The 23,205-nt window shown below is 36.3% G+C and overlaps 2 protein-coding genes across 4 annotated transcripts in view; one reads left to right on the forward strand and one right to left on the reverse strand.

The window, feature by feature from the left end:
* The window catches only part of Wdp (Leucine rich repeat protein windpipe), a 44,240-nt gene extending 28,810 nt beyond the window's left edge, over nt 1-15,430 (forward strand). For all 3 annotated transcript variants that reach the window (XM_083031442.1, XM_083031443.1, XM_083031444.1), the window contains 2 exons: nt 5,554-5,603; nt 11,532-15,430. In XM_083031442.1, the coding sequence (XP_082887568.1) occupies nt 5,554-5,603; nt 11,532-13,618 (2,137 nt within the window). In that variant the 3' untranslated portion in view covers nt 13,619-15,430. The remainder of the gene's footprint in view (nt 1-5,553; nt 5,604-11,531) is intronic.
* A 386-nt stretch (nt 15,431-15,816) lies between these two features.
* Nucleotides 15,817-21,129, reverse strand: LOC145932468 (uncharacterized). The gene is made up of 6 exons (XM_083031441.1): nt 20,663-21,129; nt 19,944-20,247; nt 19,386-19,611; nt 18,649-19,244; nt 17,734-18,154; nt 15,817-17,224 (listed from the first exon to the last, which is right to left on the reverse strand). The coding sequence occupies exons 1-6, from the start codon at nt 20,846-20,848 to the stop codon at nt 16,585-16,587; spliced, it is 2,373 nt and encodes a 790-aa protein (XP_082887567.1). The 5' UTR covers nt 20,849-21,129; the 3' UTR covers nt 15,817-16,584.
* Between the last annotated feature and the right edge of the window lie 2,076 nt (nt 21,130-23,205).

Raw genomic sequence — 23,205 nt, forward strand, 5'->3', positions numbered from 1 at the left:
AATTTGAAAAGTCTAGGCAATGAAAAAGTGTGGTGCATTTTATGTTTTATACATTGCCAGATTTACAATTAGTATCAAATATTTAAACTTTTAGATTGCATTTTCAGATTTATGAATAATTAAATTTTCTCGCACAAATTGCTGATAAAAATACAAAAAGTATAAAATACGTACAAAAAGAAATGTATAATAAGATCGCAAACGTTACTCTTGCCATATGTCACTCTTGCCATATGACAGCCAACGAAGTGCAAAATATGATTGTTTCCGGGGTTTAACTGACCCTGCGACCAATTGAATATAAACGAAGAATATCAGCCAGTGCACTAACTATGCCGGTATTTAAGCCAGACTTTTATGCAAATCAAACTAACCACGTGTCGACTAACAGAATAGGTGCAATTGTGATGTTCAATTTTCTTTTGGCATGGTTTTACAATTTCTCAGTATAATTTTAACGGAAATTAAACAATCAATAAAGCAAAAAATTTTTAAAGAATGATAAAAAGAATTAAAATACATAAAATAAGAAATATTTCTGAAATTATAGTAACTTGTTCACATAAAATGTTTTACAGCACAAAGTTATAAATCTTATCATAGTAATTTTAAAATGTTGGTTTTAGAAATACACGTAAGCAACGTAGAATCAGTGATGGTAAGGTAAAGTACAGTCTTTCTGTAGTTTTGTAATTATTTTTATTTTAATGATCTTGTAATTGCATAAAGATATTGTTATTTTGATTACCCATCAGTTGACAGAGAAAACTGCATTCATTCCATTAATTATATTTGTAAACGACTTTTTTTCTTGAGTCAGTGTTTTCTTAAGAGTTGTACGCAATGAAAAGGTGAAGGTCGACCGGATTTTTACGCTGTGTTAGCGAGTGATGATCTCGAAATTTTATTGTAGAAGCGTCTTATGAAGAATGACACATTGTGAAAATATTATTCTCTTGATAAAAAATAAACACTTAAAAAATGTAACAAGTTAATTCTAGTTTTCTAAGTTTGATATTAAGTTTGACACTGAACGAATTTGATTCGAAATTAATCGATTACATTTGACATGCAAAAGTTAAATAATGTTAGTTTTAAAAAATTAACACATCACAAATATCGCAATATTTAGAAAAAAATGTCTCTCTCTCTCTCTCTCTCTCTCTCTCTCTCTCTCTCTCTCTCTCTCTCTCTCTCTCTCTCTCTCTCTCTCTCTCTGATATAGTTTGAATTTAATGCAACTCCTAGATGTGAAAAATTGAAAATTTTGCTGCGATACGATTAGCGAAAATTCAACATTTGACAGGACGTCATATTAGGTAGCTGTCAAGCAGTAACAGTACATTCAATGACTGGTACAAGAGAACTTGTTAGAAAACGCGTTAGAAATGTCGTTCTGAATTAGCTTTTGAATGACGTTTGCGACGATCGTGCCTACTGTCTCGTCACGAAATGTATGTCAGCATGGAGATATTGTTCCTAATTGCCTCCATTGGCAGGCAATGGATATTATTTCAGGAACGACGATCGCCCCTCATACGACGATGATCTTGAGTCTCTCGCGCGAGTGTCCTCGCTCCGTTGACACGATAAGAACGCTTGTTTGCTGTCGATAGTCCGTGAAAAAATTGCGGCGGAGTTTGTAATCTGATAAACAACTTCGTTAAGTTAACAATCGCTTTAAGAGCCAGAATATTCGAAAATACGCATTAATATTTTACAATATAAATCCACAATTCCATTTGTTCCCTGAATAAGTTATTTTTGATTTTTATTTAAAAAAAAAACTGAAACATGTGACAAAAAAAAAATAACTCCTCCTTAACATTGTTTAAAATTTTTATTTTTATTTATATTCTTCAATTCTTTCTTTCCTTTTGGGAAATGAAATGTGAGATAAAAAAAACGAGAAAACATTTCAAGTCACGTGGAATAAAAAGAAACGTCAATACATAAAAATGTAGAGAATCACGAGACTCGTTTCAGGGTAAATGTAAATATCGGAATTTCTTATAGTCGTCGTCTGAATTCCGCCGTTCGCGATCATTTCCTGAAGTTTATGCAAGCTGACAGCTTCGCATTCGAGCTATGCGCGCGAATTGATTGATCGTTATTGATCGGTTCGGTCATAGGCGATCTTGGAAGGACTAGTTGGCAATGTGAATCTTGTTCGTGATTACTTGGGGTTGAGTGACCTATCCTGACGACTCTAGCGTGATTTCTGGACGCATTGCGGCCTGTTAATCGTTTCGCACGAATGCTCGATATCGATACTTTAATATCTAGCGAGGAAGGAGGAGTGTCTTCTTGTGTGGTCTCTATCTATCTATCTATCTCATCAGTGTTGCTTGTTTAATAAATGTAATAAGTGTGTGAGAGAGAGAAATATTGTGGAATTTGTTAGATAATTGTGATGACGCAACAATTTAATACAATAATTCATGTGATACTCGTTTATTATTTAGAGAGAGTATAATATACACTCTCTCTTGTGTTTCATTTATTTCACAATATAGAAGTGAAACTCTTGTACAGAGAGTAGTTTGCTCTTGTGTGCCATATATTTAAAAAGCATTTCTGAAATACGTAATATGTCTCCGAAACACGTAATACATTTTAGATATCTGCTGATCGATGACAACGATATTGTGAAATATATACGTGAAAGTGTAATGCATACTTGTGCTCCAAACCATAATGTTTTGGCTGCATCGGGTGTTATTAACATTATCGATCGACGGCTTCAAAGTAACGCTGATTATGCATAATTCTCGAATTTTTTATAGAATTTGTCACGGTATTTCGATTTTTCCAAAAATTAAAGCTTTTTATGCTCTTCCTGCCAAACATTAAGACACATTTACGCTGGCAGCTGCTTTGGTTTACTTTGTTTATCATCGATGTAAACAAGTTTCTAATAGATTTATCGACCAACGAATGTTGTAAATCCAGTCTGATGAGAAATTCTTGGCAAGCTTTATTAAATCTCTGAACCTAGGTTAATACAATGAAATGTGTTGTAGCTTGTTTGAGATACATTTACGTTTTTACGATTTGCTTCAAATTCATTTATTCTGCATTTTAAATGTTTTATTACATATTAAATTATTATTTTTTATTTTACGTTTCTTTAAAAAAATTTATTTATTATTTTGTAATGATATCTTTCTTAGATTAGCAATCACAATCCATAAAGTATTATAAGATTGGCAAAAAATTTGTAATTTGGAAAAAAAATTTTATCGTTGTTTTTATAGGTCTAGGTAGAAGACTTTTTTTCGATCAGATCTCTTATATTGACGGACTCTTGAATTATTGATTATACGCTATTAAGTTTGCGAGTCCAATACAAGTTCAAAGTCCAATACAAATGGATTATGATCGATCGATTATTTCTCCATCCGATCAGTTGATTACTTACGCACATTGCTCGCGAAGGACAAAAATCGTCTCGTAAATTAAACTACAGACAGAGAAAATTGCATCAATATGGATTGAAAAAAAAAAAACGATTTTTTTAAGGTAACGCGACTCTTAGAAAAATTGTCAATGAAATTATCTTGTCATGTTTATTTAATAATTAATACTTGTCAGGTCTACATGCATATGATTCATTGCTCTCGTGAGTTCTGTTAGGAATAAAATGTAAATGCAGATAATTGATTAATTGAACGGGGTACGAAACGCGTTAATCGGCTAAAACGGGATGTCATTATGCATGAAGTATTATTTCACGGACGATACGCGGCGTTATTGTGTAGAGGAGAGTTCGTTAACAGCGACATTACGATACTGGCCCGTTAATAATAGTCCATTCATGCGCGCATGATTAATCGCGCTTTCTTAGATATGATGCTTCAGAAAATATCTCGCCGTTTCGTTTATCCATAATTATGCATTTACGTCACATCTGTTTTAAAGAGAGATCAATTCTTAAATATAATAAATTATTTTTTTAATTAATTTTAATTAAATTGATATTCAATTTTTTATATAAAATTTCGAAGATAAATGCCAAAAAGTCACGATATAATAATGGAGGAGACGTTTTTTTGTGTCGCAATTTCGCTTTCGTACGAAGCGAATTCATCAGAATAAATTAGGATAGGATAAGGATCGATTCGAAAGATCAACAGACGCTTAGAATGCGTATATTAACATTCGTATTATTGGTATGTATCGGACCAAGTTTCCGCTACTTTCAACTTCCTCCCATACAGGAGGAGGTGTATGACCTCTCCCGGAATGACTCCTCGAATCATCGGGCTCTCCTTGAAACACCTGGTGAACTGGACCATGAGGACGCGACGGTACCGTTAAGGATGGCGTCGGCAAAAAACGAGCCATACCGGACGTACTGGATGTTTCGGTGCATCGTTTGTTACTTGCTGAAAATTCGCGAATAAAAGATACAGTGCGGCCGTAATTCTGTAATGTCGATTTTTTACGATTTTATATTTTAAGAAAAATATTATTATTTGAAATATTTGATTCTAGTTTTCAATAATTAAACGACGATTCTAGAAAGGCAGACTTCATTTCATCGAATAATAAAATACTGAGAATGTAATTTCGATTTTTTATTCTCGGATTCTGCTGTTTAGTTCATGAGCTGTTTAGTTCATAGCCCACAGTGATTTATTATTCAGTGTACTGAAATAATAATATGTTACATTATCGACGATGTATGTTTGGCCGGTTCGATTAAAAATAAACTGCACTTAGTAACGTGATAAGAACACATTAAAATAACGTAACGTCATAAACGACGTAATCGACGTTGCCCCTTGAACTCGAAGAGACACGTCTTGTCGAATCTAGTACACGAACATGCACGAGCCGGCAGATATTTTGCAACGACGCGCGATTATGAAACGAAGAAAGATATGTGACGACGGGCTATATAAAATCCGGAGAAATGTGTTGTAATAATAATTACTGCGTCGCGCGCGTGTAATAAGCAATCGGCGACGCTATACAGGGCCGGAAAGTCAAGGACTAGAGATCTCGTGCTTGGAAAGTGAGTCAGCGGCCGAGGTAGACGCGAGGACTCTGGAGATGAGAAAAATTCACCGAGACGAATCTTGCGCAATAGACGGGGAACGAGAATGAAAGTGCGACCGTATAGTGGCGGGAAAATCTAAGCGAATGAGATTTAACTTCTTGGCATTCTCCTTCATCGATATACGAGGGTCTAGAAGGAGTAGATTATCGTCGGCCGGAGATAAGTCAAATTCTTCGCCAAATGATACTGCGATTATTTCGAGAACTGTCGCAAACAACTTTCCATGTCTTATATATATGCGATCGTATATATACGTTCGAATGTGTCATAAATGGTCGAGGCAAAGTCTCGATTGACGTCACACTTTAATTACTCGCTAATTTATGCTGATTAGATAAAATTTGTTTTTTATATTAGATATTTATTTCTCTCTCTCTTTCTGTGTGATGATTATCGATGCATTGCGATACTTTTTTTTACTGTAAAATTATGCTTAATTGAAAACACTTAACGTGTAAATTTATTTGTCTGTTTCGTGTATGTTTCAGATGCCCTCGAGATCACAGTGTTGTCGAGACCACGTCTGAGCAAACAAGTTGTAAGTGGTCGAGTAAAATTATTAAATCGATTGCATGATACAAGAACATAGTTTACTATGACTATTATCACGTTATCAGTTACGAATAATTACATAAGAGAATTATATTATGCGATACATAATAGAGGCCACTTTGAACAATCTATAACCGGTCTATATTCGCTACAACTTTCGCGATATAATTCATAATTTCATAACATCTTGTAACATTCAAAAACAGCAAAATATACACATGTACAAAATAGAATATCTCAGAATACACACATACATTAAAATAATATATCGGCACATAAAATCATAAATAGATTTGCCTCTAATTTCTTTGCCACGATTTATTTATCGTACAAAATGGACTTTTAATAAATGGACATGTTACTTTAATCGGTTGCGTTGGAATTTAACTGGCTGATTTCTCGCGCCTGCTTGCCATATTTGAATTCGCAATCAGCATCATCGGGTACCTTTCGCGAAATGTAAATACGTTGACGTAACTTTAAATAGACGATGTTGCTCGTCAAGAAAATGTTTGCGGGATGCAAACTTTTATCGTCGTCACTTTTGGTTGTACAAACCGTAGAGAGACTCTTTTTCCTTTCTGAGAAGCCAAGATTGTTAAGGCTAAGAAAAAAGTTTTACGTCATTATAGACACATTGTGTATGGAACGGAGTCACGTAGAGTCACTTTCGTACGGAAACATCATCGTTCGTGAAATTACAGGAAGTCGCTCTTCGCAAAACCATCGGTTACACATAGCGTGTGGATACGTCCACAAAGCACGGAATAGCGGATCGTCCTCGCGAGAGATCCACTGGCCCTGACCTGTCCTCCACCCACGCGAACGTGCGAAACGATGCGAATGCATTGCGTAGGTATTGAGGCTCATAGGGCAGATTGCGTCCGTTTGAAGATTAAGTCGAGAAATATTTTTTTACGCCCTTCATTTAAAATTACAAGATTGCTCTGACTGCGTCATCGTAAAAAAGCGAGATAAAAGAGATCTTTTTATAAAAAAAAATAATTTATATAAATTTTTATATTTTATTACTTGTATTTGAATCCCGAATAAGAACGGAAAAATTTATCGATAGTTACACGATGAATTTTTAATATTGATTTTGAGGCTGAAATTATATACATTTGTTGCATAAAAAATACATCGATTTTATTATTATTATGGTTAGTTATTGCTCGTCTATCAATCCGTTATCACGCAATGTATCAATTTTTTATGAGATATATAAATATATCTTTCATAAAAAAATATATTATATATTTATATATTCCCTATAAAAAAAATATATAGGGTGTTTCAGGAGGAATGGTCAGAATTCTAAGATATAATTGTACACATCATTTTAAGCAAAAAAGCTTTGCTTAAAATGTGATATGTACAATCAAGTCCTAGAATGCTGACCATTCCTTCTGAAACACTTTGTATATATCTCTCTTTCTATATATATATTTTATTTCCTCATTTCGTTTATCTAACCGAATATAATTATGCGCGCGAAGCGAAGTTATATTATTCTTTGATAATAAAATCTCAAAAACTGCAACGCATGCATAAACATTATTATTGCAATGCATCCATAAAAATATATTAATTAATTATGCAATGTATAAAAATACAATATTTAAATCTTTAACAGAGAAAAAAATAGAATTTTCTACAAGAATCTCGACCAAAATATCTGCGCTTCCATTAGATTCGCGCGCCTATACATACACGTCTACCACGCTGCAGCCGCTGCACGTCTCGCGCGAGACTGACTGGCAAGATTCTGAGCAGCGGTCGCCATCTGACGGCGAAACCTAACTTTACAGCCAAGAATGAATCGGACCCGGCGAAAACATCTCTCTCTTCCTATCCTTTCCATTAGACGCGTATGTCCCATACGTTCACCACGCTGCACGTCTCGCACAAGACTGATCCCCACCACCGACCGCAAGATTCTGCGCAGTGGTATCGCCAACTGACGGCGAAACCTAACGTCACAGCCAAGGATGAACCGGACTCGACGAAAACATCTCTCTCTTTCTAGCCATTTCCATTACATTAGTACATCCCATATGTCCGTCACGCTGCGCGTCTCGCGCAAGACTGATTCTCGTGCGAGATATCGCGGTTGCGAGACTGCAATGATGATCAGTCGCGCGAGTCGTGCAGCGTGGCGGACGCATGGAGACGTGTGAGTGTAATGAAAGCGTAGGTATTTTGATCAAAAGATTCTTGTAGAAAATTCTAATTTTTTGTTCGCACTTTCTGTTAAAGATTTAAATATTAAATTTTTATGCATTGCATAATTAATTAATATATTTTTTAATGCATTGATTGCAATAATAATTTTTATGCATGTGTTATAATTTTTAAGATTTTATTATCAAAAAATATAATATAATAACTTTGCTTCGCGCGCGTAATTATATTCGGTTAGATTAAACGAAATGAGGAAATAATATATATATATATATATATATATATATATATATATAGAAAAAGAAATGAGTGTTTCAGGAGGAATGGTCAGCATTCTAAGACTTGATTATATGTACACATCACATTTTAAACAAAAAAGTTTATATAAACATATGTACTACTCTGGACGGTTATAAAGATACAACGTTCAAGTTTAAGAACGAACACATTTATTAACTTATTAGAACTAAATTCTATGAAATACGAAAATTTAATATAATTGTTTCATAGCATTTGATTCTACTAAGTTAATAAATGTATTTGTTCTTAAACTTGAACACGTTGTATCTTTATAACCGTCTAGAATAAGACAAATGTTTATATAAACTTTCTTGCTTAAAATGATGTGTACAATCAAGTCCTAGAATGCTGACTATTCCTCCTGAAACAGCCTGTATATCCTATAAAAAATATATTGTATATTCTGTAAAAAAATATATGTATATTCTTGTTTAATACTGCCTCGCAAAATCTAATTTGATTGACTAATTTTGATCATTCATTACGCGAAGAGAATCGTGAGTGACGAAAGAAGGCGCTTGATTTTGAACGATGTGTAGACTGCTGATTATGCAACTCATGCAGAAATCGATATTGGTTTATCTTCAACACGCACAACGGAATCCATTATTTCATTGATAGCCTTATCTCATCTCTCAGAGAAGGCGGAATTTTTCGATCCCGGGTCGATCCGGACTCGTGGTAGAAGACGCGCAAGAAACGTGCGATGCCGACCCGGACAATTAAAAATCGTCGACTACGAGCGATCGCGCGAGTTCAATGCTCATCGTCGTCGTCATCGTCGTGCGATCTCGCGAGTAAACGCGAAAAAGGCATCGTCTCTCTCTTCTTTCTTCCATTCGCATTCGCGCTGTTTATACATGGAAATAACATCACATTATGCCGTCACATTATGCCGACACCGCGCGGACACAGCATGCAAAATAATGCAAATAACATGTTTAAACCGTTCGCTCTCCGTTCGTTCTGTCTATGTTTAGAACGCTCGTGGAAGTTTCAGAAGGTCCGAAGGAGAGGCATTTAAAGTGGCGAAATAGACGCACGTTGATTTCCTCCGTTCGATCCTGAGACGATCGAACGTAATGCCTAACTTTATGCAGCGGTGACTTTTAAAATGATCGTCCCTCAAGACGCTTATATGTTAATATATTCAGAAACTCGATATTCACGCCTTTTTATCCGGAGATAATTATCCCATATATTGTATATATGCCATATATTGTATATGTCAAAAAGAGAATATTTTTTGTTGAGCTGTAATCGGTAATTTATACATATTTGGAGAAGAGAGAGAGACTTTTGTAAGCAATTTCTTTCCCTTTTTGAATTTCGAAATATATGGATTCTTTGTGGACCAATATACTTTTTATTCTTACAGAAGATATATAATTATACATACATATATAGGTATATATATACAGGGTGTTTGTTTATAAGTGTCCGAGCAAATATCTCGCAACTGATCAAAGTTACAAGAAAGTTTAATAAGAGAAATTTGCACAGCTTTGAGTCAGCTACAAAGTGCATGTAAAACATTTTTTTTTACTCGTGACCTTTTCGAGTTATAAAGGTCAACATAGTTTTTTTAAATGAATACCTATAATTTTTTTTGCATATTTACATAGTAGAGGTTATTTGCAATCAAAATCATATCTAGTAAAAAATTGCTACTATGCATCGTTTACGAGATAATCGACATCTTTAGTATGTAAGTAATAAACTGGATTCTAAGGATTTTTGAATTTAGATTGATATTCGAAGAGGTGGAAAGACTGAAACAACTTTTTTATGAAACATTTATTAACCCATAAATTGCTCGAAATTTTGCCCATCATGTTCGATACAGCATTCGACGCGTTTTATAACATTTCTCATTGTTGACTGCAGCATTTCTGCTGTAATGCCTTCAACAGCTCTAGTGATCTTATGTCGTAAATCTTCTTCATTTTCAGGAACAGTTGCATAGACAATGTCCTTAATATAACCCTATCATACAAAAATTGTTTCAGTCTTTCCACCTCTTCGAATATCAATCTAAATTCAAAAATCCTTAGAATCTAGTTTACTACTTACATACTAAAGATGTCGATTATCTCGTAAACGATGTATAGTAGCAATTTTTTACTAGATATGATTTTGATTGCAAATAACCTCTACTATGTAAATATGTAAAAAAATTATAAGTATCCATTTAAAAAAACTATGTTGACCTTTATAACTCGAAAAAGTCACGAGTAAAAAAAAATTTTTTACATGCACTTTGTAGCTGACTCAAAGCCGTGCAAATTTCTCTTATTAAACTTTCTTGTAACTTTGATCAGTTGCGAGATATTTGCTCGGACACTTATAAACAAACACCCTGTATATATATATATACTTTTTTTCTTTTACGGCGAAGTATCGAAATGCACGACGAGAAATAATGCATAATGCATGACGTGCATGTCAAATAATTTGCTACTACATGTCGAACGATATACGAGTTATTAAATTGACTCTAATAGTAGAGAAATATTAAGTACAATCGTCGCGCTGTACACATACTTTTAACTCTTACTCTATTGTAGGAACTGTACCGCCTCTTATCTGCAATCTCACTTCGACGATTGCAATAATAAGGCAATGATAAAAATAGCGCTGATAAGAATCGCTTGGATGGGGCCCGGCGGTTTATCAGTTTTAACTTACGCGATTTAGTCTTTAGTCGATCGAATATTGGAACGCGTAATAACGCTACGGATCGACTTGGATGTCTTGCAGGTGCTGGCATGGTGGTAATTACTGTCGGGTGTGCGTACTAATTACAGACATTAGGTAATCAATTGCGTGTACCACGGGACGTTTTACATTTATTCTCGTACTGCTTGAATACGTGAAAATTATATAATCTCTTGCAAATTATATTATTACAAGGCGTAATAATTAATAACAGGTCTCTTTCTTTCTATCTATCATTATGAAATGTACCGGAAATAGGCACGCGATGAGTGTATATAGTATCTCGTTATCTGTGCTACTTTATCTATTTAATCATATACTTTCCGTCGATTATCGCGCTTATCTTCGCAGCAGATAACACGTGTGTGCGCATGTGCATCCAATTTAACTCTTAAAAGTCACTTCTACCTATAGCGGTGACCTCCTTTCGGTCCGTACATCTCTCTATACGCGCGAGTGCCGAGTTCACTTGGATTTCTACGGAGACGAGCTCTGCGTTTGCGATAATATTGATCGCTTTTTATTGCCATGTGGCGCGCCTGATTTCAGGGACATTCTAAATTACGCAATTCATCTCCGAGATGAACGATACATTTCATTGCTATCGTCATTATGAATATTCATCGCGTGACATTAAGCCGCGCTGTTCAAAACGCAAACACGCGTTGCTTTATCGGCAAACGTAATCACATGAAATTTCTCCCCGTTGCAGGTACATCAGATCGAAAGATGCAGGCAGCACCGCCTCTGCTGTCGTTCCTCCTGATTCTCCTTTATCATTCAGGATGGACCCACGGACTTTGCAAACTGGAAAACAGCACCGTAGCGTGGTGCGACAAGCTGGAGGATCTCGGGCAAATCGAGACGTATCATTTGGAGACGCTGACGGCTCCGACCGGACAGGACACCCTGGTCCCAGGTCTCTTCAACAATCTGACGAGTCTTAGGCATCTCGACATGTCCGGCGGCGATTTAAAAACGATCGAAGCAGGAAGTTTTCGAACTCTAAGTAATCTGATAAGTCTCGATCTCAGCGACAATCGTATCGAGTATCTGGAACTAGCTTCTCTGGAAGGCCTGACCAATCTGCGAAAGCTGAATTTACGAAAGAACGCCATTCGGCAACTGCCACCCGCGCTGATACGCCTGAAACATCTCAGACACCTAGACATCCACGATAATCCGCTCGATTGCAATTGCGCCACCCTCAAGGTTCGAGATCTTATCATGCAGAGAAAGGTATTCGTGTCGAAGAAAGCCATGTGCGCAGATCCTGGTAATTTGAGGGGTATGTCACTGATGAAGCCGAGCGCGACGATCATCTGTAGTTTCGAAGAGCAGGATCGCGAGATGCAAAACGATCAGGCGGTAGAAGGATCCGGGGTGTATTCGGGATCCGGAGACGACGTTCTGATCGAGTTCAATAGCGAAGAGGAAGAGGAGGAATACAGCGCAGGAACCAACGGCAACTCTGAAAAGCCTGAAGTAGAAACACCTTCCCCGATCGAAGAGATAGATTCGACAGGCTCTTCGATAGGATCTTCCGTGAGTGAACCCACCATCTCCTCGCAGGAGTCAACCGCGTCTGTGGAGGAGACTACCATCACTACAACGAATTCTTTGCAAAGTACCGCTGAAGACGAGGAGATCTTCTTCGACAGCGAAGAAAAGAAGGAGCAAACATCCACGACCGAGATGTCGCGGAAGAAGGACTTTAAGGACGCCCTGTTTTATCCGTCGACAGGCTCCGGCGATGGCGATGAAGATGGTTCGGGCGAAGGGTCCGGAATCATTTGGACGCCTTATGATGAAGAGAAAGTTGAGAAGGACACTACTAAGGAGGAATCATCATCGTCTCTCGCCGGAACTTTATGGGATATACTTTTTGGTTCCACAGCAACCACTGCCATTCCATCAGAGACCAAGGATCCGGATCTCGAACAAGAGCAATTTATAGACGCGTCTTCTACTAAATTAACCACCGAAGAGTCGAGTAAAAGTTCTCCAGTCGATAAAACTTCCACCAAGACGATTGTGATTGCCAGCGGCGTCGAGGAGGTGTTGAAATCCACTGACAAATCCAAATCAGGTAATGTCAAGGCCGAGGTGAACAGCCTGAACGACGAGCAGGCCGAAGTATCTCCGGCCAAACAGTCCAAGAAGGGCATGGGCTCGTATATCGTTTTGGCGATTCTGCTCGCCGTCGTGGCGGCATTGATCGGTTTTGCCGCGTACAGGGGCGATATATGCAGAAAGAAGAGGAAACGAGGCGACGTGGAGAATGGCACCGAGCTGAGGGACATGCAGAAGTCTCTTCTCCCGGACACCGGAAATTCGACTCAACCGAAAATTGCCTCGAATGGAAATCCCGAAAATGTTCCTCTCGTGGAAGGCACCTCCGATGGCGACAACGCGAAGATCGATAAGATTCAAAGCGATCACCATCCGATTCAAGAAACGCCGCGATCTCTCAATGGCACTGCCGATCATCTGGATCCCGTGAAGCCGCCCCGAAAGCTGATCAACTCGCAGGACGATCAGAAGAGCGAGGATAGACCTCGCGTGGACATAAATTCTTTGAGGGAGAACTTCCTGGCGGATAGGACGAGCCCCGCACAGCCATCCGATTCATCGTTAACGACGAATAATGGGCCAAGAACGGAACCCAACGGGCCACCACTCAGCCCCGGAGCTCAAAGAGTGAAGATCACCTTGCAAGAGAATCCTGACAGTGTGCCAAAGACGCCCATACTCATCACGCGAACAATGGCCGGTGAGAATCTAGTCAAGACGCCATGAAGCAGTGTTCTGAGGAGAGTCTACAGGACATAACGGACGTTATTGACCGTATTTGTCTGTCAAAGACGAAGAAAAAAAATCGGAGGGACAAATGTGTAGCGCGAGAAGAGAGCTTTTCGACGAATCTATCGTGATTTTTAATAACACCGTTGTTCCTACATGTAGAGGAGCCTCTTCGCGATGGATTTTCGTGATAAAAAAGATTACCAAGTCAAAGACCACATACACATATACATCACGTACACATATACATATACACGCGCCACAGTAGCAAGGGACACTATTGTTAACGACAGGAAGATGAAGGTGTGCGATAGGCTTGAGACAGGTGTGATCTCTCTTGAGTCGTTTCGTTGAATTATCGGATGCGCGAAATGGCTATATATGTATATATTTGCTATGCCATATAGGATATTTCAGATATTGATGCATTTCTCTTATTTTTCATTTACGATTTATTTTATTTTGTCCGAACATTCTTTAAAATTAAACCTTATATGCAATCTCAGCAATCACAAGTTTGAATAAAAAATTTAATTGAAAATCTATCTGAATAATTAATAAAATAAAATTATTATTCTTTTTATCCAATTGTACATTTCTCTTGACAATCGAAATTTTGCAATTTTCAATATTGAAGCAAGTATCATTTCTCTCGATTTTATCGAGAAAAAAATGCGCAATATTTATGACATTTTTACATTTACGTCATACACGTACGTAAAAAAATCCGCGAGTGAAATATTAACATCACAATACACTAGTCAGTCTTTCTGACAGATCTCGCGCGGGAACCTCGAGTATATATGTATATATCTCGCGGCATATTTGTTGTGTCGCGCGAGATTGCATTATGAGGATCCTTAAATTAATCGAAGATCGAATAAGATAGTGTTCGCTGCATGTCAGCGAATCGGGAGCATTCCAGTTCGCTGCCATATTTTTCTACGAAGCTTCGAAAGATTTTACATTTCTATTGGCCTTGTGTGCCGTCCTTCTATCCACCCACAAATTATATTCGTCAACTGGACAACGCGTACCTCGTAGTTTTAGCGCGGCGTTTTTAGGTGTCGCACACGTCTACGCGATTGAATTTGTAATTCAATGAGAGGCGGAGTTTGTCAATTATGAATAACGACCTTCGGGCCGGCTTATGACACGGAGTGCGAGTGCTTGGTGAACGATTTGTGTTACTACAGTTAACGTTATGTAAGACTCGTTATCCACGTCACAGAGAATATATACGTAATAATTCTGTTATTCCTTACAACGGATATACGCGATTCCCTCCCCGCGAAACGATTCCTTTAGAAGACCTTGTGGAAGGCCTTCCACAGCGACTCGAATTTTTTTTTATATGTAATAACATATTTATTCATTGTGCGCGGTGCAAATTAATTTTGCGGGAATCTACGAAAGAGACAGACCGACTTCGCGTATATATATATATACGTACGACACTCTATGGACGTTGATCGCGTGATTATCAATTAAACGAACGCGTCATATGGTTGTACGCGGAGTGACAAAACGCCACAATGTGTTATCATATTATCGTAATCGACCATTTTATTATTCTAACGTACGATTCTTTAAGCCAAATGTGTGGAACGCTCTGTACAGCGTATATGATTTAATCTTAAGATAGCGCGCGGATGATCCTGTTAGATCGATACTTGTCTCGACGACTCACGTCGTTGAATTTAATTAAGGGAATAGCGATAAAATACACGAACGGCTCAGTGAAGATTGAAAGACTCTATTTATATGTTTAGTCTTTGATCGAAATAAAAGAGAGTGTTATTTTGTTGATATCATTATTTATTTTAATTCTGCGTCTCTGACGGATAATCTGTTGTTTGATATTGCCTTTAACTTCGTTTATTCTTCATATCATCGAACGCGTCAGCGATATTGTCGCAATATTTGTTTTATACTCGATATATGATCAATCAACGAAACACCTGCTTTTGAAAAAATCGAGTAAGTTATGACTGTTAACATTTACAGAAGACGCAGGACAAATAACAAATATACAGATATATACGCGCCAATATTCTATAAATAATGACACATATCTGCATGTATTTATCGTATATTCAGAATAAATATAATTTTAACTTTGCGTACAAAAAATTTACATTGTATAAACAACTTAAATGAATTTTCAGAAATTTTAATTATTTATTTGTATTTCTTTCACAATAATCAGTCTATCACAAAGATGAATAATGTTGTGAGTGACATACGTAATATTTCTGTTATTTACAATTATTTAAAAACAGGTTACAACAATCAAATAATGAATTACTGGAGTATTATTGAAGATACTTCTACATAATTTAATGATGTAGTCATTTATAATCTATGCGTATTATGTCCGTTTCCTATGTGTTTTTCTTCTTTCTCCCATTCTCTTTTTATTCTTATATAAATGATATAGTAATTTGACGGACAATAAGTTTACAACCATAATCTCCAAGTATTCTAATTTTTTTCAGATTGACAAGAAATTATTAATCAGAGATCGACAAGAAATTATTAATCGGAGATTGACACCATTCGAACAGGTATAATTTAATGTTATTATAGATTATAGATAAAAAAATTCGATAGGAAAGATTTAAAAAAAAAACGCTCGTACTTTCGCTTTTCTTCTGAGCAAATCTTATTCGGTAATTCTATTTCATATTGATATTGTCATTTGTATTATTTCTTTTTGACAATAATAGGGTATTTATCAGATCGATTTCCTATCTTGTTGTTGATTGGCGTTAAATGTGTGATCGTATTATTCTTAGTTAATTTTTGTAAGAAAAGACAAATTTTACGCTCTTTAAAGAGGCACATTTTTGCGCGAAATGCAATAAAGATATTGCAGAAAACTCGCCATTTATTTTTTGTATTTTTATTGAAAGTATCAAACAATTAATCGTACGCGCTCGAAATAATTTAAGTAAAATAGTTTATGATCCGCGTTCTACGAATGAATCTCTGTAACCGCTTCTGGGTTCGCGTTGGAGTTCCCTGATGACGAAGGATCGATTAGAATCCATCATCTGAACATCAGAAGCCTCGTCATCGGTCACATGTTCGTCTCGGAACACCTGTCGTTTCTTTTTCCTTTTCGTGTTGGGGGTTTGCGGCTTTGGTTTGTCCTTACTACTATTGGATTCCAAAGAATCGTCTACAATGCTGTGCCTCCTAGATCTGCGCGCTGTCGAGATTCTAGAATTCCTAGGATTCGTATTTTGCGGTTGGTCCACGGTTTCGCAGATATTGCCGCTGGAATTGTTCCTCTCTCTTCTGATTCGTTCCTGCCGACGTTCTTCTCTCCTCAGCAGATCGTCCTCGCTCTGAATTCGTTTTCGGCTCGTCTTCGTCCTCCTCGGTCTCCTCTTCTTCATCCGTAGATTATCCACGGAACTCATGGGGCGCAGATTTTCATTTTCAATGGAGATCTCGTGCAAAGCGTCCATGGAATGAACTAGTCTGGGCATTTGAACCGCCTCCTCGTAGGTTGGTGGACCGATTAATTCCAGAGGATTAATTCTGGGTTCTGAATTCTCTAGTTCTTCATCCATTTCTTCTAACAAACGTTGATTTCTGAAAATACATTAACTTCGTTTGATTTTATCTATTTTACTATTGTTATAGTTGCAAAAAAATGTAATTTACAGAAAATGTTAAGAGATAATTGAAAAAATTCCTGTAGTAGTTTAAATTTATTTAAAAATATAACGTCGATAACGCGTTCTCTGATATCATCTGGGGAAACTAAATGATGTACCAGCTTACGAAAGTGTAATGTAAATCTGTGCGTTGGTCGATTGCAGTTCTGGATAGGAGAGATGTCTGTCTTATCTGTTGCAGATAGAGATGTTTTAAAGCTGATTTTAAAGTTGATACATTTTTTTTTATCACTTTATATGCGACTGTAATTTTTGAAAAATGTGAAAAACGTAACGCGGATATTAAATTAACAAAATTTTAATTTCGATTGTCATAATGCAAACGGAATTGTTGCGAATTCGCTGATAGTACGTGTATCGATTTAGATAAAATAAAACATTTTAGTATATATTTAGCAATTAATAATCTGAAAAGATTCTTACCGTCTTGAGTGAAAAAGTCGTAATCTTTCTCTCTCTTCTTCCAATTCAAGTTGTTGTCTCTGCTCTAGGACTCTTCTCTTTATTCTCACGGTGTGTTTGATCGAAACCACGCTGCCACATAGAACGACCAGGATAAGTAAGCTGACCATCACCATTCCCCAAGTTCTATCTTTGTTGTAATACAAGTCAGAGTTCCAGGCATCCAAACACGCGGTTTCCCAGGAGAAGCCAGAAACATTTGCCGGATTCTGGCATATCAAGCTTGATGGTACCGTTTTCTCGACAGGAATTGTTAAGTATTCAAAAATATCGTAGAGTTGAGTGCAGTCGCATCTCCATGGATTATCTCCTAAACGAATTACGGTCAAATCTCGATTTTTTTGAAATATATCAGGATCCATTGCCTCTGTCAAACGATTTCCTAAAAAAATTTATTTATTACATTTAATGCACAAGAAATATATATTAAAACATGTAATAACACATAAGAAACAATAGGTATAGAGAAAAACTATATTTTAACAGCCAATTAGAGAATATTTGAAAATTTAATTTAATTTATTTTTTATTTTTATTTAATTTTAATTTTAATTTAATATTTAATTTTATTATATAATATATAATATTATATTTATATATAATATTATAAATTTTTTTAATCAGAAGAATTGATGACTTTAATTTCCAACTTTAATATTTATTTGTAATGTACTATTTATCTGTAATTCATTATTTTTTAAAATTACGATTTGCTGTTTTTATGAGTGCTATTTTGTATTAAAGAAATTATTTCTCCGTTTACATCAATAAATAAAAAAATAATTAATTAATTAACGATCAAGTTCTCAAAATCAGATATCTCTTCGATATGTTCTTAGCTTTAATTTTAGAAGATGTAAATTTAAAGGTATATACCTGATAAGTCGATTTTTTGCAACGACGGTAATTCAACGAAGCTATCATTGTGCAACTGGACGAGTCTGTTTCTTTGCACATCCAGTATTTTTAATGTTCTCGATTTTAAACCTGGTGGCAAAAATTGCAGTTGATTGTCCCTCAAACTTAGACTTCTGATCCTAGGCATGTTCTCCAGGGAGTTTGCATTGAACTGGCTGATCAGATTGAAGGATAGATCCAGCGACGTGGCGAGAGACAAGAGATTTGGAAATCGGTGTAGAGAGTTGTAGGAAAGATTTAGCAGCCTGAGATCTATGTTCTCCTGGAACGTCATCGCGTGAACATCCTCGAGATTGTTCGCAGACAGATCCAGTATCTGAAGCTTTATTAGGCCGACGAAAGTGCTAGCGTTCAATCGCTCTAAATTGTTCGCGTTTAGATACAAATTGGTCAACTGCTTGTTTTTGACGAATATATGATCCGGCAGTATACGAATTGTATTGCGAGAGAGATAAGCGTGCGTCAGCGACGGGAAACCGTGAAGACCAGGTCTGTCGAGAGTACATCTCGATACATCCAATCTCTTCAGCTTCGGATGCTGCAATGTCGAGTATCTGCAAATAGATGATGTTTTCCATCACATGTTTAATTATTATTAAGGATGTTTATTAAAGAAATTATTAGATATCTCTTATACAATTTCTCCTACGATTATTTTTAGTAAAACGAGTTATAGTCAAATAAAGTTTTATTACCGAGTACTAAACACCAACGTAGGATTGTTAACCAAACGTAATTCTTCTAATTCTGGAAGTCTAGTTAGAGTATTTGGATATAGGTAATTCAAAACGCAATCAGACATGTCCAACCATCGCAATGTTTTACTGACAGGCTCGATAATCTTCAACGGATTTCCCGCGAGATTCAGTGATGTCAAAGCTGGCAGTCCATCCAAAGACGTATTACCGAGTTCCTTTATAACTGAAACGTACAAAGCTCTATTAATTTGATAAACATAAAACATATATGTTGTTCACAATCTTGTAAAAAAATTTGTTATATATTTATGTATAAAAAATAGACAATATATTGATATGTGAATACTTTTTTACATATTAAATATTATGTTGCATTTTACACACATATTATATATTATTAATATAAATTAATATTATAAATTAATATATAAATTAAATTGTATACATTAAAGTTATATACGTAATTTTAATTTCTAAATTGCCTTTAATAATTACTTTATAAAACTCTTCGCGCACACAATAAATATATATACTTATAATCATTTTAATACATACGGCAATGGCCAGCATCCACTGCCTGAAGTACTTCGCTGGTTAACCCTTTCAAGTCAAGTAATTGATTCTTTGAGATGTATAGAACCATCAGGGACGGTAGCTGGTTAATGGAAGCAATATCTGCCGCATTTGTGATAATGTTGTCTGATAGATCTAACCTTTGCAATTTTCTTAATTTTTCAAGATTATTTGGCAGGGAAGTGAGCTGATTCTTAGCCAGATTTAGATATTGCAGTTCGGTCAGTCTATTAATTTCGTTCGTGATCTCAGTTAAGAGATTGTTCGACAAATCCAGGCGTTCGACCTATTGCAGAAAAATTAATTTTATACAGTTGCGCACATAAACACATAATTATACTAATTTATTATAAATACTAATTTAGGGAGAAATATTGTGAATTAACTATATAATACTTGTAAAATACTTTTTTTCCATCAAATAAAATTGCACATCGATACTTGTTACTTTAATCAATGTAGTGATTCATTTAATTATCTTGATTACATATCATGATTTTCACTTTGTTGTACATTCACTTTGTTATCGAAGTAGCACAACTACTTTTATTATATGCTTATTTCGCATATTACGGACGTGATAAAACGCAATAAGCCAGTATTACCTTGTATTTATCAGTATGCTTAATTAGAGCAAGATTCACGCGCGGTTAAAAGAAAAAAAAACTCTATAAAAGGCTCTATAATAAATCTACACTCACAACGTCACTGATATTTTCGGGAAATGTCTGTAATCCTTGTTTCGAGCACTGGATAGTCCTGGGTATTTCATTGAGGTAGCATAAGCACCTAACGGGACAGACGCTCTGACAGCTCGCAATCGACAAAATCGTCAGCCACGTGATCAGTAACAGAGGCACGTCGCGATGCATCGATCGTTCCACCATGTTTCTTTTACCTCATCGAGGCGAGGCAGGTTGTCGAATAATTTCGCGTAACCCACATTCTCGCACAACTACGCACGATTCACTCCTCGTCCTCGTCACAATATTATCGAAACAATATTTGCGAGCCCTCGGTCGCGCGGTATCATCGCGCGTTGTCGTCGAGATCGCAACAAAATCGATCGCCGAGGACCTCTCCGTCTACGAAAATCGTTGACTGAGCGCGGTCCCGGTTTCTACGAACCGTGTTGAAAGAGCACTGAGTTGCTAGTTATCTTTGATAAGTAACGCCAGGGTATACGCCGCGCGATATCTCCGTAAGATAACCAGACTGCCGCGGTGTTGAGGTGTCGAGCACGTTATTCTGTATAAAAAGAACAAGAAAAAAAGAAATCGGACGAAGATAGAGTATGGTGGATGCGTTCGCATTGTCTGGCTGTGTGCGCGATAGTTCGTTCATTATGATGTGAGAACACATCAGCGGAATTTATCTATCTATTATTTCTGCGAGCGACAAGGTCAGTCTTGTCGACAGTTATCTCATTTGGTCAAATTTTACATACGCATTTGGAACACAAATATTTGATCATTAACTTTTTGATATTAATTTTAATAGGTTCTTAATGTACGATTTGTCAATTAGCAGTTTCAAATTTTCAGAAACAATCATACTTTTTTTATATGCCTATCCATAATTTATACGTTCCAACTTTAATCTCATAAGTTTTTCATTATTGGCATCAGTTAAATTATTGCGACATGGATATTTTAACGATCGTAGATCGGGGCGCTTCGTTGAAAGCGGCAATCCAGGAAAGCAGGCTTTTCCGTAGAGAAGACATGAATGGAAATTTGCATGGGCAGTGCCGCGGAAAATGTAAGACATTAGATAAATATCTCAAGTATCCCGAAAGCCGATATTGAAGCGGGCATCTCTGTGGTCTAAGCCTCTCTCGGCTGACCCATGCGGATATTTTCCCCTTCTCCTTTCGCCGCTGTCGTCGCATTACGATCTTTTTTTCGTCGTTTTTTTTTCCTTTTTGATCCGATGGAACCGTATCTGCGGTTCCTCCTTTCCGAAAGCGAACATCCAACATAGAGGATTAGGTCAGATATACAGGAGAGTTCGTTATATTTATATTGCATTATCTGTGTATGTGCGCGATTGATTATCAGATATAATTCAGGCTGCCTATTTGTCGCGGTTATTACAAAATTATAATTATAGATTTTATATTTTATAACAATCATGAAACACTTGAAGTAAATCTTAAATTATCCAAGTAAAAAGTAGAGTCTTAAAATTTTGCAAGGCTTTAAATTTTTTATTATACCATTAAATTCACATTTCGCATCTCGAATGTTCGACAAGTCGCAAGAAAAGAATCATAGATCTAATAAATAAAAAAAAAAAAAAAATACTAAGATTTATGGATGAGATTTTTGCTTCAGCAACAAGACGAATTGGACAAGTTGCCCAGCAGAAGAGATTAATGATACCGACGTTTTAATGCACGCAGAAACATGAGATTATAATGTGAAATAAAATTCGTCTCGATATACAATTGAATAGGAAAACATTTGTGCGAGAGTTTAAAAATCGGTCAGCTAATGTACAAATTAATCTAATGATGTATGCAAATTAATTTGTGCAAAAAGGAAAAAATGGCGGAAAGTTTACGCGATGAAAAACCTCGAAAGCTCCACCCCTCAGAGAGAGAGAGGGATTTAAAAAGACTCTATCCCGCGCAGGACTGACTCGCTCTCTTTTTCACACGTCCGGACCAATGGGGAGGGTCCACACCCTCGGAGGGTGAGAGGAGTTTAACCAGCGCCGGCGCTTAGCCCTAGGCTTATCCGGTGGGGAAGAGGACGTGCTCTACCTGTTGATATTAAACCAACCCCTTTGCTGCGATTTCGCAAATCCGGAGAGTTTCACATCGTACTCGCGGTCACGCCCTCCGATTCAACAGATATCCGCAATTTTCCAAGCAACCCCTTTTAAAATACACGATTTTACGGTAAAAAAAAATTATTATTCCATAAAAAATAATAACGTAAATTGTTTTATTCGTAAAATTAATTTTGTTTGCGAAAAAGAGAGAAAGATTAATCTACCTGACAAGCGAGATATTATTTCGTCAATTTTGTGTCGTGCTTATTTCTAAAAAAGAGAGATAAAATTAATATTTCTCTCTAACATAGATATAATAATTACACAACCGCTTAATGTTCCATTAAACAGTTAAATAATAATCGTTTATGTATCGTAACTTTTATTTAATATAATTACAGCCTAATGATAAATAACTAAATTTGTTTAACGGTATAAATACAATATAATTGAAAATTGATTCTCC

This window comes from Prenolepis imparis, unplaced genomic scaffold, assembly GCF_030444845.1.
Source record: "Prenolepis imparis isolate NDT839.2.m4 unplaced genomic scaffold, iyPreImpa1.0 SCAF_2, whole genome shotgun sequence".
Classification (NCBI taxonomy): domain Eukaryota; kingdom Metazoa; phylum Arthropoda; class Insecta; order Hymenoptera; family Formicidae; genus Prenolepis; species Prenolepis imparis.